Consider the following 18,109-nt stretch of genomic DNA (forward strand, 5'->3'; position numbering starts at 1 on the left):
TTCATTCTGTCCTTCCTCTTCTATCTTTCTTTCCTTCATTCTTTCTTCTTCCTTCTGTGTATTGGTGACCCTGCACTGAGTGACAAGCCAAATGGTTTCCTGTACACTAGAAAACCATGTACAGTATTATGCTGGGTGGTCGCCACATAACGAGATTATAGTGCCTGGTGGTTACGTGAGTAATTAAGGCACTCCAGTTGCATTGAGCTTGTTCAGGTTTATATTCAAGGGATGGTTGGGATTTATTGCTCATGTAATGCCACTCGGGGATGAGTGAGGCTAGTCATTCTCATCTTAAATATCAGAACCAACTTCCCTAGCCCCGGGCTCCTACATTTCTCTTGGGACAACACAGAATTAGATGAATGAATGAATGAATGAATCCAACTTAGTGTCCTTCTGGTTAGGTAAGTACTGTGAAAGTCTTGTAACAGATAATATTTGTACTGATTTATTTTTGCAGGAGATGCTGATTCGCAGTGCTGTGTACCCCGTGATTCGTCTACTCTCCTCTACCAAGGTTAACTTTCCTCATGGTGGAGCAGCCCGTGGGGTGTTGGCTTGCCGAGTGGTGGACTGTCTCTTTGTCATGGCACTCCGAGTTGGCCGAGAGATGAGCAAGAGCATACTGATGCCTACTATCACACGGTTTCTAACTACCTTTGATAAGTGCCACACTTCATCATCATCTGCTGCACAGCTTGGTGCATCACCAAAGTAAGCCACCAAAATTGTGCAATGTTATGTGTGTACTATAATGTGGAGTGTTTAGCAGTTCATTGGTTACTAAACAAGATGGAAGGAATTATAGCTGACGAAAGAAGAAAATATATCAAGATGATAGCATTTTTTAAATCATAGCAACCATATGTTAAAACATCCAAGGAGATACCATATTAATGAAGGTACATGTAATAATTGATATGATTATAGCCAAGAGAATTCAAGGAATGAAGTAAAAATGCATTTCAGTATTGGGTGGATGTCATTATTACATCTCCTTATTTCCCATTGTTAGGTCACTTGAGGCAGAGGAGGTGTTAGGAGATGGCGAGGATCCAGAAGGCAGCTCTGGTAATATTAGCCTTCAGGCATCTCCAGGTTCATCCTCAACAGATGCTGTAAAGGCCAAAGTGAGTCAAGATTGCTTATATACAGTGGACCCTCCTAATTGACAGCTTTGAGATAATAGCACTTTTGATTATTCACAGGTTTATAAACCATCTCCAGATGTGTTAAGTTCTATTTTGGGATGACTTAACAACCACCCTTACTAAATTCTTAAAGTACACTTGAAGCAAATAGATTCTACCATCTGTGAATGATTTTTAAGAAATCATCATTATAAACAATGACTGCAGGAGCCACTTGATAGGGAGGGATGAGTTACTTATGGATTTTCCTGTTCACAGAGATGTCTGTGATGCATCCTCTGTCAATATGGAGTTAATACTGTAATACCTTTTTAATAGACTTTTAAAACTCAGAAGGGGTGCAGTATTATTAAGTACCAGTTTAAAACCCTCATAAGGAATGGAGATCTATCTTCCAAGACCTGAATTGACAAAGGAAATATCAGACCTTTGGTAAAATAAAAACACTGGTACAGTCTGTTTACCTGTTATGCATGTTTGCACTGCATGATTTGCCATTTACGTGATGGGCTGATGATCACATTCTTAAAATTAGTACTGTACCGTATTTCATTCATTCGTTCATTCATCATCCAGTCCTGTGTTGCCCCATGAGGAGTGTAGGAGCCCAGGGCTAGGCATGTTGGTCCTGACATTTAAGATGAGAGTGACCAGCCTCACTTATCCCTGAGTGGCATTACCAAGGGATGTTTACTGTTCTGTGTACTATGAAAAAATTAAATAAATAAATAAATATTGTATAAGAACCATTGTTACCTCCACCAGCGAAGTTGGAGGAGGTTATGTATTCATCTGTGTTACTCTGTGTGTCTGTCTGTTGGTCCAGACAATATTTCCAAAAGCTCTCAATGAATTTCATTGAAATTTTGTGGAACGGTGGGCCATGGGCCAGGAAAGAAATGATTAAATTTGAGGGCAGATCCAGATCCAGATCCGCAGTATCCCGCACAGTGTCACCAAAAGTTCTCAGTGAAATTTTGTGGAAGGGTGAGCCATGGGCCAAGAAAGAATTGCTTAAATTTGGGGGTGGATCCGGATCCTTTTTAATGGCACTGGCATTGGCGGAGGTTTGTACTCTCTGAGTACTTTCTAATTATGTATGCAAGTCTTCTAGGTCAGGTTAGTTGCTCCATCTTTTCTGTGCTTCTCCTTTTAGTTTCTCCTCTTCTCCCCCTTGTGTTGCTTTCCTTTCCTTCCCAAATTTTACATGTTTAGTTCTGATGTTTTGACCTTGTGCCCCCCCCCCCCCCTCCCCCCTCTCTTTTTTTTTTTTTTTTTTTTTTCCTACAAGAAAGCCAAAGCAGCCAGGACCAGATTGATTTGGACTTCTTTAAGACTGTATGTAGGCGAGTGAAACCTCTGATAAAGTTGCTAGTAGAAATGAAGAAATCTGGGTGGCAACACGATACAAAGAGGACCCCTAAAGAGTTCGTCAGCTATGTTAACAGTAAGATACCTTTCATAGGTAGTATTGGATCAGTCAGGTGTATTATAACACTCAGACTTAGATATAGATAGCACTAACTATTTTGTTTCAGTTTTTATGGTAGAAGATATGACATGGCAAGACAAGTACTGGCCAATGAGAATGAAGATTCCATCATCCTCAGATGTACACATGAGTGCGTGGCAAGAAGAATCAACAGGCTAAATGTTTACAAGTTACCTGGTCCAGATAAAATCTTTGCAAGAGTTCTAAGAGGTATGAGACCAAGTAGCTCCTTAGCTTGCAAAAATCTTCAAGAAGTTGCTGGAAACAGAGGAAGTGCCAAGAGGCTGGAAGCTAGCCGATTGACCCCAATAGTTTTTTGTGGAAATCAAAAATGTCCTGAGAACTGCCATCCAATTAGTCTGACCTCCATCACATCAAAACCATTAAAAGGAATAACTGTTGTCACAATAGTCGAACACCTGGAAAATCACAACCAGATTTCGGACTCCCAGTATGGGTTCAGACAACATAGACCATGCCTGTCCAACTTGCTTGAATTTTTCAACAAACTGTTGATTGAATAAGATGAGTAAGGCAGCAGACATCCTTTGTGTACACTTTCAAAAGACATTTGACAAAGTGCCTCACCTTAGGCTGATGTCATTGTGCATACACTCTGCACTAATAGGGAGGTTACACTTTTGATCAAAAACTAGTAACGGATAGGAAACAGTGGATAGTGATCAAAGGGAATTCTTCTGATTTGGCTTCAGTCACTTTGATGTTCCACAAGTCAATCCTTGGTCCATTCATGTTCCTCGTTCATATCAGTGACATAGATGTTTGTCTGTTAATTGTAAAAGTGTTTGCAGTAACATCAGTCTTGGAACAAATGTGGGCAGTCATGATGGGAAAAACTCCACAGAAACTTGTATATCCTAGCTGGAGGAATGGTCTGTGACATGGCAAATTCCATCTAACTTGAAGAAGTGCAAGGCAATTCATATTAGCCATGCAAATTCCAGGTCAGACTATTCACTCTTGAGGAGGAAACTGAGGATGGCTGATTTGGAAAGATATCTAGGTGTGCTGATCATTAGTGATGTAAAATTTTCCAAGCAGTACAATACATCAAAGCAGAGAAAAAGACCCAGAAATTGCTTGGTTACATCCAGATGAGAAGAGAGATTTTTCTTACACTCTATAGCTTCTTATTATGGCCACTTCTGGAGTACACTGTACAGTTTGGTCAACTAGACTTAGGAAAAACATAGATCAACATGTAAGAGTTCAAGCTAGAGCTAAAAAACTTACTTCATCCATCAGCAGACTGAGTTATCAGAATTACCTGAAGGCTCTGGGACTGCTCTCATTGGAAACTCATACTGTACAAGTGTTTAAAATACTGAATGGATTTGACAATCTTGACCATAGAAAGTTCTTTAGTCTGATTACAACTCAACACATAACCATGGTTGGAAGCTGGTAATGCAAGATTTAACACCAGCAATTGTAAAACCATTGTCACCTGCAAGATCTGCTCCACGTGGAACAGACTTCACTTAGATGTTGTTAATACTAATACAGTTGAGTAGTTTTAAATGAAACCTCTGTTGGATCTGGTGCTAGAATGAGTGTGAATTGGATGTATAATTTTACATTCCTAAGTCGTTTCGTTTTCGTCTTCGTTTTTAAAGGCTCCGACATGCTTGCATGTGTTGGCCTTGGTCACCTAATGGCGGCTCTCCACGCTGCACGATCCATTGCAGCCTCCCTGTTCAGTCCCTTAACTCTAAGGTCACACTTAATGACCTCGTCCCATGTCTTTCTCGGTCTACCCCTCACAACCCCACCCCCAATATTAACACTTCTCACCTTCCTCACCCAATTATCATCCCCCATCCTCTCCACATGTCCAAACCACCTCAATCTACCTCTCCTCATCACAACACCAATACACTCCAGTCCCATCCTACCTCTCAACTCTTCCATTGTAAACCCACCCCCTCCGGGCCTTGGACGCAGGGACGCACTGCACATCCACCTAATCATTGTCATTTCTGTACGTCTGAGCCGGCGAATGTCTTCCTCCTTCACTGCCCAGGTCTCACTGCCATACAGCACTACACTCCTAACACATGCTGCATACAAAGACCCCTTAGCACGTAGGGAGAGCCCTCTCAATGTTAGGAGAGGCAAGAGCTCCCTGAACTTCTTCCAACCACTTCTCACCCTAGCCACAGAGCTAGCTCCAGCCCCATCTCCAGCACACAACATGTCTCCCAAATAACAAAACTCTTCCACACACTCAAGAGATTCACCAGCAAGTTCAATCCTTTCACGTCTGACGATCTCCACCTGCTCACCCCGGCATGCCGTACACATAAAATCAGCATTATCTCACAGTCTACCTCTGATACCACTACATCTCTTATGCACCCATTTATCACACACACCGCACAAGATGGAATTACTTCCCACGCCCTTGTGGCAAACTGCACATGGCCACTCTCCCTCGTCTTTGACAGTACCGCCACCAACCCTAGATATCATCACTTTTGTTTTATCTGCATTTACCCTTAAACCCTTTTGCCCCATACCATCTCTCCACTTCCTAAACCTTTCCTCCGCCTCCTTTCATTCTCTGCAATCAACACCAAATCATCAGCATACAACGACTCCCACGGGAGTCCGTTTCTAAAGTCACGTGAAAGGGCTTCAAGTACCATGATAAACAACATGGGACTCAAGACTGACCCCTGATGCACACCAACATTCATGGAAAACTCATCATTCAAATCTCCATTCACTCTCCATTCCTAAGATGTGAAGTATCTCCTTGGCATGGACCACAGTGCCTTTGAGATGCTAACTTTTCCTTGTAACACCATGTACCTCTGTCTCTATCTGATGCACAGTTTGGCAGTCTTTGCTTTTCGGGCATTTTCAGTGTCTTGGGGAGCAGGAGGATGTTTCTGTCTGTATATCGTTTAATTATATTCCATAATCCTTGGATTTGCAGGCTATGAACAAATCTCCTCCACATTGCCCTTTTGCTGCAGTCAGGCTGCCCTCCTTCCACCTCACACCACTTCATTTATATACTTTTCTACCCCGTCCCTCCACCTCATCATTATTCTTCCTCCCCTCCTTTCCTCCCCTCCCTTCTCACTCATGCATTTGCTCCACGTAGCCAGACCACCTGAGGTTATTTTTCACATTCTCCAGCACATCCACATTTAAGATGCTTAGAATCATAATGTCCTAAGTGTCGATATTTAAGAAGTGTGAAAAATGCCTCCAAAGTCTAGAAATAAGACAGGTATTGCTGTGCTTTTTGTTTCTAAATGTTGTGCAAAGTCTCAGCTGTAATATCCTATCATTTACATGAGAGAGAGAGAGAGAAGGAGAGAGATTAAATTTTAATATATACACAGTATACACTACACTTTCACACACACATATGCCTACAAACCCAATTTTATTATCATTATGAAATGTGTACCTATAATGTGCATATTTTTTGCCTATATGTGTGTGTGTAGATTCCGATATGTGTATGCGAATTTGTGAGCATGTGAGTTAGTGACGTAATTGAGTTTGTAAGCACGTGTGTTTTAAGTGTAGTGTATACCTTGTATGTGAAATATAATTTAATGCTTCTCTCTCTCTCTCTCTCTCTCTCTCATGTAAATGGCAGGATTTTATAGCTGAGACCTTGCACTACATTTAGAGACAAAATGCAATGCAATTTCAGTCTTGGTTCCAGAGATAAATGTGTTTCAAAGTAGCCAGACTTTAGAGACATTTTTCTCATTTTTTAAAAAACGGTACGTGGGACATCATGATTCTTTGTGTCTCAGTTGCCTTTCTATCTCTTCACTTTATTTTACATGCCCCCCTCAGAGTACTGATTTCCTCACATCTCATTCTTGAAATGTCTTTCCAGCAAAGCCCAAGCTTCACTTGTTTATGGTAGTATGGGGATCACAATACTGTGCCGTCTTTCAACAACTTCTTCACTTCTGTGCTCACCTCCCTATTCCTTTTCACAGCCCTCAGAACACACTAGCTTCAAAAAATAGTTGGTGCATAATATCTTTAATATTAAGACACAAAGACCAAAGAATAAAAGGTTATGCAATTCTGCCTTTGCACATGGTGGCAACCTAGGTGTTAGATGATTGCCATGTCAACCACTACATGTAGCCTGTATAATATGTAGGGAATAGCATTATATGGTATAGGATATACAGACAGTAAGATGCTGTTAATTCTACATGGTCAGATTATTCCAGATGACATCAGATCCTGAGTGCACTAGTACAGTACTTTTTTGGAGCTAGTATACATGCAGCCCTCCTTTCCAGCTGCACCATTTCTTGCACTTCAGCCTCCAAAACTTACATTCTTGCTCATCACACTATCTTTACATTTGCAAGCACTCACATTCACCATTCCCTGATCATTCAGCTTCATTATTTACTGATTGACTTCTTCATTCTGTAAAAATCATAGCATTGCTCTTGATTACATTTAATTGAAAAGTTGATTTCATTTATACAGTAGTACACATTCCAAGCTCATTCACCAGGCATTTTAACTCCTGCTTATCTTTATATGACAAAACAGTTTCATCAGAAAACAAGAGTACAAACAATTTTCGTGCTCTGCCTTGATGTGAAAGGCACAGTTCTATGCAGCAGCCTATGCCAGTACGTAGTGCCCTGTGTCATTATTCGACAGAAACATGCAGCACACCTAGGCACATAAAACAATCACCACACAGGCAGTACCAAACTCTCTGCAGCAAAATTCACCTCCAGATTTTCAAACACTAGTAATGAAGAAACACCTACATACTCACTTCGTGCACAGAGCAGTAGAGGACTTTGCTCAGAAACCACAAGAACATATCCCCCTCCTGACATTCACTAATTGGAGGTGTCCTTAAATTGAGATGATCAAGTTTACATAGCTGGACTTAGATTGGGACATCACCCAGCCCACCATAGCTACCAGCCTAGACATGGGTTGGGTGCAGTCACAAATGACATGTGCCCCACTTGTAGATAGGCTCACACAGCATAGTGCACATAATGAAGCATTGCATAGTACATGCCACTGCACATGAAGACACTGACACAACATAAGTGGTGTAGGGAACCCATGGGACAACCCCATCTGGGCATTTGCTTACCGGCATTCGACAGCTCTACTCAGTACGATGGACCAGGATTGAGCAACAACGACAGCAACAATACCTGACCATCACTCAGAGGGAACACTCCAGCATTCACTGCCTTAGCTTGTTTTTCTTTTATTGCACCATCCATGTACTGTATATATAATGAGCAACCAAAGAGACATGAGATGCCTGTTTCAGTCTAGCATTCAAGTACAGTATCATGAAAGAACTCAGTTCATTTTCTACAAGCATTCTCATCCTTGCACCCTCACACGTACTTTTTACTACACTTAAGGGGAGTGGATGCCAGCAGGGACCGATTTTCAACTGACAAAGGCATTTTGCGAAAGTTATCCCATAAAATAGCTCTGAGTTTTACTCGTTCTCTGTAAAAATTTAGCAGCCGTATGACAATTCTTTCTCCTTCAAAAAATTATTTTGTAATTCCAATTTTGAGGTCACTTACCTGCAGAAATTCCTGCTTCCTATGCAGTGTATAATATCACCACTTTTTTGTGTTTTTTTTCCTTTTTTTTATTTTTTTTCTGCAAAAACTGAGTCATACATCTGGTAATGGGAGTGTGTGTGTGTGTGTGTGGAAGGTGGCAGCAAGGCAGGAAACGCCAGAGATGGTATGACACTGGGAGGGGCGAGACATGCCAGCCTTGGTCCCTGCCTGTTCTCAGTCTGCTCTTATATTGGCCATTTTTCATTGTTTTTGGACACTTTCTGAATATGGGGTGACCATCTTAGAAACTACTGCAATGCTGGAAAGCAGCAGAGAAGAATTTGACACCATTTCAAGGGAAGAAAAATGTGTCAAAAGCAGCAATTCTTTCTCCAACATCACCACCTCCCTCCTCACCTGCTCCCCCCACCGCCACCTCACCTGACAGCTCCCAACCTTCTGCGTCCTTTTCTTCTGCTTTGTCGTCTCTAACACCCTCTGGCTCTTTATAACCATCCCTAATCCTAATTCATAAAATAAAAAAAGTACCTAAGTTGTTTCTAATCGTGTTTCTAATCGTACAGACACTGCAAGTCAACTGAAAATGAGAGATATCTTGGAATTAAACTTACTGTCGTTTGGGGTGATATAACTCCATTAGTTTTGAACGTAAGACAAAAAGCAAAATACCTTCAAAAAGAGGAATGAAAGGGGAACATTTTTTGCTTGTATTTTTTCAGAGACTGACAAACATGACTGTAATGATTTTTTGAACATGGCAGAAAGGGGGTAAAATTTGGGATAATTCATAGGCTTTTGGGGAATATTTTTGTTCAGCAGTGGTGAAGAATATTATAAAGCTGATAGGGCAATTTATTAATGAGGGTTTTATTAGTAAAACAACCAAATATCATAGAGAGCAGACGAACACAGTCCCTCTGGTTTCCCATTTCTCCCTTCTTTTATTTTATGTGTATTATGCATACAGTACAATCACTATTTTCGTGATATATACTCGCACGAAATTTCGTTTCGTGATGGCAAGGGAATGTTTTTTTCCTAGGAGTCTCGCGATTTTCCTACGATTTTTGTGAGCCCCAGCATCTTCACAGTCACTTGTTTTGAACCGACCATTGAGAAGATGTTGGAAACAGACGAACAAGTCAGTGACAGCGAAGTTCAGGAACCCTTACCTGTCCCACCAGGTGAGCCAACATCTTGCCAAATCGCAGACTTGCTGGCAACCACTGCTCGTTTGAAAGAGCAAATTGAGAAACGTGATGGGAGGCCAGAGATCAGGGACACTTTCCTCCTGATGGTGGATAGACTTCTGGCTAATTACAAGGACCTTTTCAATGCCAGAGTTCATGCACGCCATCAGACTCTGATAACATCATTCCTGTCCTCTCATATTCAACAAGTCCAGGCTTTGGAGAACATACAGGCTGGGGAGGATGAAGGTGCTGTGTACGAGGACATTGATGACATTGGGGAGCTTGATGAGCTCCCACTGGATTTAGAGGGCTTTGATGTTGAAGCATCGGGAAGTGGTGGTGTGGGGGACTCAACAGTGGTGGCGGGGAACAGTGAGGGGGGCAACTAATCACCGCTCTCAGCTTCGGAACTCATTTACAAGCCCCATCAAGCAGTTCAGCCTAAATGTCAGTATTAGTAAATTCTTTGTTCAATATATTATATGTCTGATTAACTGTATGTAATTTATAGTAGGGGTATTGTGTAATTATGTAATTTATAGTAGGGGTATTGTGTAATTAGTGGGTAGCTAAGGGGGAATGAGATGGCTGACCCCGGAACCAATTACCACTTATAACCTGTAAAGTATATGCACGAATTTCGTGAGTTTAAGTTTCGCACCGCAGTTGCGGTACCAGTTAGGCGCAAAAATAGTGACTGTACTGTATGTTATTTTTTTTCTGTAAAAACTAATCGACCAAATTTACTCAAACTTTGGGATGTTATTGCTCATATAAAATAACAAAATATAATAAATCAGACAAATCTAAGAAAAACAAATGTACCTACATTAGTAACAACCGCCCATTTCCCTTAACAATTTCCCATATTTTCCATATATATTCTCAGCACATTCCACATTCCACGTCTGTCCACTCTGCCATATTCTTTCTCCAGATCTGTCAAAGGACCATGCAACTGCTGTTCCTTCTCCAATGTTTTTATGTGATACATCTAAAAAAAAAAATACTGTATGTTATCTGGCTACCACATCCTTCCTCCATCCAAAATCTCTTGTTCTTTTCCTGTTCCACGAGTTCCTTCTGTCAGCCCTACTATTTAAATGTTTTCCACTACATTAAGGAGGCACATACCTACTGTATATCACCATAATGTCTCATGTTCCTTTTTTCCCTGTACAGTCGGCCTAAGAAGTGATGGCAAAGTATCCAGAAGTTTTTGGTCATCAGTAATGTTCATATTCTTCCTGATATCTTTACAAGGGGAAATCTATTACGTAAAATTGTTACAGAAAACAATAAGTCAATGAAAAAGTTCTGGTATATTTCAAAACTGTAAGAAGCAGTTCGTTAATTACGATCGTACAAAATCCTAAACGGAACTAATTGAACTATCAGAACTATTGCTCAGGGACAGTCAGGAATAATTTGCAGAGATCATGTCTAATATGGTAAAACGCAAAATTTTTTAAATTGGCGTAATACTAAAAATAAAGCTTTTTCATAATCAATTAAAATCAATCATTATTACTTATAAAATAATTTCCATTACAATACTAGGGAATAATTTAAAGTCATTTATTTCTGTTTTTGTTGTGTCCATGAATGTCGACAGAAAGTGGGAGTGCGGCGTAAGTTAGTAGGATATTGTAAATGGTTCTATCAACATGCACGGATGGAAACAGCTTTTACTCAAAGATATGCAGTTATTACACTGCATCTAGCCAGTTTTTCATTAAGAATATACTCTTGAAGTTTTACTCCTCCATCCTTCTTTTCTTCCATCCTCTTCTGTCTTTCTTTCCTTCATTCTTTCCTTGTCCTTCTGCCTATGGGTGACTTTACACTTCCTCTTCTGTCTTTCTTTCCATCATTCTTTCCTCCTCCTTCTGCCTGTTGGTGACTCTACACTGAATGATAAGCCAAATGGTTTCCTGTACACCAGGAAACCATTTGCTACGCTGGGTGGTAACCATATAACCAAAGTTTGGCGCCTGGTGGTTTAGTGGGTAATTATTGCGCTCCAGTCAGATTGAGCCAGTAAAGGTTTATATCCAAGGGGTGGTTGGGGTTGATTGCTCATGTAATGTCACTCAGGGATGAGTGAGACTGGTCACTCTCATCTTAAATGTCGGGACCAACTGCCTAGCCCCGGACTCCTACGCTCCTCATGGGGCAGTGTAGGATTGGATGATGGATGGATGGATGGATGTTTTAAGATAAACCAGGGGACTATCAGTGAATGAAAAATAAGGAAAACCTCAAAAATTTGCCAAGATTCGGAGCTCCTTGGAGAATGACAAACTTGTGTCATAGCCTAGTATCGTCAGTGTCTAAGCAGTTGGCAAGAGCAAAAATATGCAAATGTTCATAAACAAATAACTGAGTTCAAAATCATCACATCAGCATTTTCATTTAAGCAGAACACAAAAGTTTATTTAAAAAGAAGGATACTAGAGATTAATATATAGAGGAAAAAGTATGTGCTTTTGCATTGCAAGAGTATAAACTCATGCATTGATCCTCTTCACTGCCTAGTGTATGAGAAAAAGGTAAAATCTAATTATCTTCTTACAACTTGAAATAATTTTGCATGAATTAGGAATAAAGTCGCAAATTATTATAAGCGAGGGGAAGACAAGGAATAAAAGACAGAATGTTCTTGCTACTACCCCAGGTAGGGTATCATTACTAAGATAAACTTCATTGTTGCAGCATCCTTATTGTTGCTGTTTCATCACCACATCATGTTATTCGTTTTACATGATTCTTAGCGTGATCTATTTTATTTTATATGACGTGTTGGAGGCACAGAAGTTTTACCATATATTCATTAAGTTTCCATTGGATGTACATCAGTGCAGAGTGACCGAAGCAATCTGAAACTCTGCCATCACTAATTGGGGCGACTGTACAAGGGAATTGCAGTGTTGCATTATAGCTGACTTACAGTCCTTTGGCACCTCTCAGTTCTCCCAGGCCAGTCTATATTTTCCTGATCCATTTAGTTGCAATTTCTCCCTGTATTTCATAATGTTGCCACACATTCCATCAATCTTTGGTACTTTAACATTTTGACTTTATTTGCCTCACACATCTCTGTTCTGCTGATCCATCCTTCCCTTCACTTGTCTCCTCACCCAGCCATTCCCAGGCCACTTATAATAGCATTAATTTCATTGTGCACATTCAGCAGCTGATTATAATGTTATCATCATTTATACATTTCTTATTCTTTTCCACTTGCAATCTGCTATTTTTATCCTTCACCCCTCTCTCACATTATCTTGACCTTCTTTCAAGCAGTTTCTTTCATTCCCTCTGATTTACACTCAAACCTTTTCCTGAATCCTCATGCACTATTTTTTTTTTTTTTTTTTTTTTTAATCAGTCTCAAGCCTTTTCCTGAATCCTCATTCACTATTTTTTTTTTTTTTTTTTTTTTTTTTTTTTTTTTATCAGAGTCTTTACCTCTCTCATCTTCTCAACATACAGCTCTCACCGTCATGTCATGTCTCCATACCCTTATTCCCTCCATTTCTCATCCTGTCACTGTATATCTTCATCTCTTGAACAGCTCATTCTGAGAACACCATGTTCACATCTTTCATGTACTCCATCTGCTTTGTGCTCTATCTGCCCAATCATTTCTCCTTTTTTTCCTCTCATACTCAAACTTCATTAGATGCAGGAATATCCCTTGGAGTGCCCCAGTCAGTCCGTCTCACTGTTATGTTTTTTGGATGGAAGTTTCTTTAATTCTGTAGACCTTAGTGATCACCCATATTACTGCCGTCGTGGTTCTGCATCTTTCTGGCACTTTTGTAAATGTTCGATCCTTCTGAAGATTACTTCTTAGTTTTTGCCTATACCTGTATTATATATAATTTATATAATGTATAATTGTTGATGTGTTTATTTACCTATTTGTATTTACCTGTTTGTAGTATACAGGAATTGAGCAATGCTCGTGTTGTCCTGTGTCCATATCCACATTTATGTACTCTACATTTACACACATGAATGTTTTTTGCCTGCACCACCTCTTCATCTAAGTCGTTCCAAATATTTATGTATTTACCTAATATACCTAATTGTGATATACACGAGATATGCTATGCTTGTGGGTTCCCATCGCTGTTTCTCAGTAAGTCAGATTTAGCTTTAAACTAGTTTAAGTTTTTAGACTGGACGATCTCTTTGTCCAGGCTGTTCCACAGGTCTATACTTCTATAAGGAAAACTATATTTCTTGATATCCTTCAAGCAGCTTGACTTCTTCAATTTCATTCTGTCCTCTTGTTGCTGTCTTATCCCATACAAACAGATCTACTCGGTCAATTTTATCTACTCCTATCATGGTCCTGAACACTGCAATCATGTCTCCCCTCTTTCTCCTTTCCTCTAAGGAAGGCAAATCTAGCTTTTCCAGCCTCTCTCTGTATGACAGATCTGCCAGACTGGGGACCATCTTGGTTGCTGTTCTTTGTATTCTCTCAATCTTGTTTATATCTTTCTTTTTGTGTGGGGACCACACTACCGCTGCATATTCTAACCTGGGGCGGATCATGGCCACTCTCAATTTTTTCATCATCTCCTCATCCATATAATGAAATGCTACTCTTATGTTAGTCAAGAGTTTATATGTCTCTCTAACTATCTTGTTAATATGTTTTTCAGGTGACAAACTATCTTGGACCAGCACTCCCAAATCTTTCTCTTCTCTCGTTTTTGTGATTAATTCATTACCTAACAAATAATTCAGTGATGACCTCCTGGTACTTTTACCCATTTCCAATATTTTACATTTCTTTACTTTAAATTTCATTTCCCACATCCTGCTCCAATCATGTATCCTATCCAGATCTAGATCCTCCTGCATCATTTTACAAACCTCCTCAACCTCTACCTTCCTTAAGATCTTTTCATCACCAGCAAACAGACTTGCATAACTGTTCACTCCATCTATCATAACATTTACGTAAATCAGGAACATTACTGGTGCCAACACCGAGCCTTGAGGGACTCCACTTGTTACTTCCCTCTATCCAGACATCCTATCCTTTAGTACTGTCTTCATTTGTCTGTTTCTCAAAAAGTCTCTCATCCATTCCAGGAGCTTCCCCTTCAGTCCTCCTGTATACTCTAGTGTGTGTGTGTGTGTGTGTGTGTGTGTGTGTGTGTGTGTGTGTGTGTGTGTGTATCTTGTTTTGAACCAGAAATGGGACAGCCATTCAATGGTGTCTGCGTGTCTCCTCCAGTCTCCTTTTGGTATGCTTCTACAGTACTATGTTTTGCAAAGGGTGTTGAGTTGGGCTGGTGCCCACCTCCTGTCAGGGTTTGGGATGCAAGGTTTGTCTTCCAGATGCCTCTTCCACTACATCCTGCAAATTTTCATTCTTTTCTCACTGACATTATGTCTGACATGCGTCCTTTTTGGTCCCATTTAAGAACTCAAGATTTCTTCAGCTAAAGCTTTTGAAGTGATGTCATGGCAGACATGACCCTCTGTGTATGACATTAATATGACACTGGGCCACACATCTGATGCTTGCCATGTTCCAGATGCCACTACAGGACTAGTGGCTTCTTTGGCCTGAGCTTACAGGACACCATCCAAGAAGATGTCAACCCCTGTCGTGGAGACTAACTTGAATGCACATTTCAGTCCCACTGGTTACCTGTGGCTCACAGATGAGACTTTTGGGATGCTCAGCCAATGCCACCTTGACTTCATCACCACTCACCCAGCAGCAACAGTAAAACATATGGCATTAATACACTAAATATAGAAAGTAAAGTACAAGCAAAAACAATAACAAATAAAAACCCTCCCCAAAAATGTAAAGGCCTGACCAAGCTTGATATATAAAGAGGCTTAAGCAGATCCATTGAATGTAATGCTGTCGTAAAGAAAGAGAAGACCAAAGCAAAAGTAGGAATGTCTAACATTCCTCGACTAAGCAAGTGAAGCAGGGAAGGGAAGGGAAGGAAAGGGAAACAAGGGGAAGAAGAGGTGGAACTAGGAAGTAAAAGGAAGGAAAGAATCAAGAGCAACTACCTGACCATAATCTATCTATTTATTGCCAGATGCCTCAATCCCGTTTGGGGTGGCCACAAACAAATCGCCTCCAAGTCGCCCTGTCCCCCGCCATTTCACTGCCCTGCTCCCAACTCACCCCCCCCTCTCTCATATACCTCTCTACCCCATCCCTCCATCTCATCCTCGGCCTCCCCCTCCCTCTTCCCCCCTCCACCTCACTCACATACACTCTGTTCATCAGTCTTTCACCCTCCATCCTCTCCACATGGCCAAACCACCTCAGTGTGTTCCTCATAACGCTTCGTATCACATCCACATCGACACCACAATGCTCCTTTATATCCTCATTCGTCAGCCTGTCTCTCCATGTGACTCCACAGGCTCCTCTTAAATAACTCATTTCCACTGCTCTTACTCGTGACTTGTGTCCTTCCAACAACGTCCAAGCTTCACTTCCATACATTAGAGTTGGTATCACAATACTGTCATGTAGTAACTTTTTCACTTCCATGCTCACTTCCCTGTTTCTTATCACTGCATTCAAAGAACCAGCAACCTTTCTTCCCTGCTGTACCCTTTCAAGCACTTCACCCTCCAAACCTCCATCCTTACTCATCACACTACCCAAGTACTTAAACGTACTCACATTTTCCAATTCCTCACCATCCAACCTCGCTATACATTCACTGACTTCACCTCTCTCAAAGACCATCACTTTACTCTTCCCTACATTCACCTTTAGATTCCGTTTCTTACACACTCTCCCAAACTCATCCACCAAGCCTTGCAGCTCTCCTTCGTCTTCACTCAACAACACAGTATCATCTGCAAACAACAGTACAGGGAGTTTCCAAACACTCTCCTTTCTCACCAGGGCCACTCCAACATCCACTACCCTACCTTGTACCTCTTTTATTACCCCTTCCATGTACAGATCGAACAACCATGGAGACATGACACTTCCCTGTTTCAACCCAACTTTCAAAGAGAAAAATTCACTTAGTTCACCATCCACACCCACTGCAGCCTTCGCACCATCGTACATACTCTTCACAGCATTCAACAACTTCCCATCTACTCCATATATTCTTAACACTTTCCACAATCCTTGTCTATCCACCCTGTCATATGCTTTCTCCAAATCCATGAAAGCTGCATACAACTTCTTTCCCTTCTCTAGAAACTTTTCCACTAAAGATCTAAGAATGAATATCTGATCTACACAACCTCTTCCCTTCCTAAAGCCTCCCTGTTCTTCTCCAACTAATTTCTCTGTTCTTTCTCTAACTCTGTCAGTAAGTATCCTACCATACACTTTTCCTATTATACTAAGAAGACAAATGCCCCTATGATTACCACACACTTCTTTTTCCCCTTTTCCTTTGTACGAGGGAATAATTATACCTGACTTCCAATCCTCTGGGACTCTACCTTCCTCCCAGGCCAATCTGCACATCTTCCACATCCATTCTACTACTATCTCTCTCCCATGCCATTCTACTACTATCTCTCTCCCATGCTTCAGCATTTCACCACACACTCCATCAATTCCTGGGGCTTTCCCCAATTTAACTTTCTTCATGGCTTCCACAACTTCTATCCAACTGATTTCTTTCTGTCTTCTCACCTCCCTCCTTCTCCCAGCCATTCCCCAGCCACTTATACTCGCATTACTTCCATCCTCTATGTTCAACACTGCAAAGGCCAGAATGCATTCATGTGCTCCAATGAGTGAAGATAAACAGTGTGTAGGGTGGTGGGCAGCATCTGCAACATACAGAAAAAAAAAAAAATTGCTTAGACAGGATGGTAGGAGGGATCAAGCAGGCAAGTATGTTGTTCCAAAAGAATGAAGTTGGAGACAGTTGACTTGCAGGTCATGCATGGTACTCTCTCTTGCAAGGATTTTTTAGAAGTGGCCAGTGCTGTTAACATAAATGTGATTTTCTTTTTTTACTGCAGTAATTAGGAGGTAAGGAAACCTAATCAAGGTACAGTATAGATACAGTGAACCTTCAAGTTGTTGTTGTCGCTCACCCTCAACTGTGCCTGGCCCAGCAGACCCATTGACTGCAGGTGAGCAGTTGTTCCTGTTGTACGGTGTTCCATAATGTGGGTTATGTTATGTGGGTCAGTCATACAGATAAGGACACATCATCTGCAGTTCCACCCAACCCAGATCTAAGCTGGTAACTGTAAAGGGCATAATGATGTCATAATCTGAGCTTGGTTAGGTGAACCCAGTCAGCTCTACATTATTCAAGGATAGCTCTGAAGGGTGGATGTTGGGAGGTGGCATTGTAGTGTATTGTTCTAATTGAGGTGTTGTATTGGTTTATGCATAAAATGAGTACATAGCTGTTTCTCCATTGGTAGTGTTGGAATGTCTGGAGGTGGGATGTTGTTCAAGGCAGTATGGTAATGATTGTGTGGTATTTTTATCTTTCCTGTGTGTTTAGTTGTGTTGTGTGGCTCTATCATATATTAACATGGGTGTTGTCTGCTGTTGCTTGGTTTTGTATGCATCACATATCAAGATACTGTTTTCTCTAACAGAGAAGTAACTGGTTTCAAAGTTTAAGTGAGCTGTGGGAGTAGTATTGGTTCAGCTAGTGATGGTGCATATAGCAT

At 40.9% G+C, this 18,109-nt stretch overlaps 1 protein-coding gene across 1 annotated transcript in view; it reads left to right on the plus strand.

Moving 5' to 3' along the window:
- The window catches only part of Wdr81 (WD repeat domain 81), a 523,698-nt gene that overhangs the window by 301,275 nt on the left and 204,314 nt on the right, over positions 1 to 18,109 (plus strand). Inside the window, exons 23-24 of the mRNA XM_080282279.1 lie at positions 464 to 717; positions 1,019 to 1,133. Of these exons, the coding sequence (XP_080138405.1) occupies positions 464 to 717; positions 1,019 to 1,133 (369 nt within the window). The remainder of the gene's footprint in view (positions 1 to 463; positions 718 to 1,018; positions 1,134 to 18,109) is intronic.

The sequence above is a fragment of the Coenobita brevimanus genome, chromosome 93, assembly GCF_032717465.1.
Source record: "Coenobita brevimanus isolate Jiangsu-jjx chromosome 93, ASM3271746v2, whole genome shotgun sequence".
NCBI lineage: Eukaryota > Metazoa > Arthropoda > Malacostraca > Decapoda > Coenobitidae > Coenobita > Coenobita brevimanus.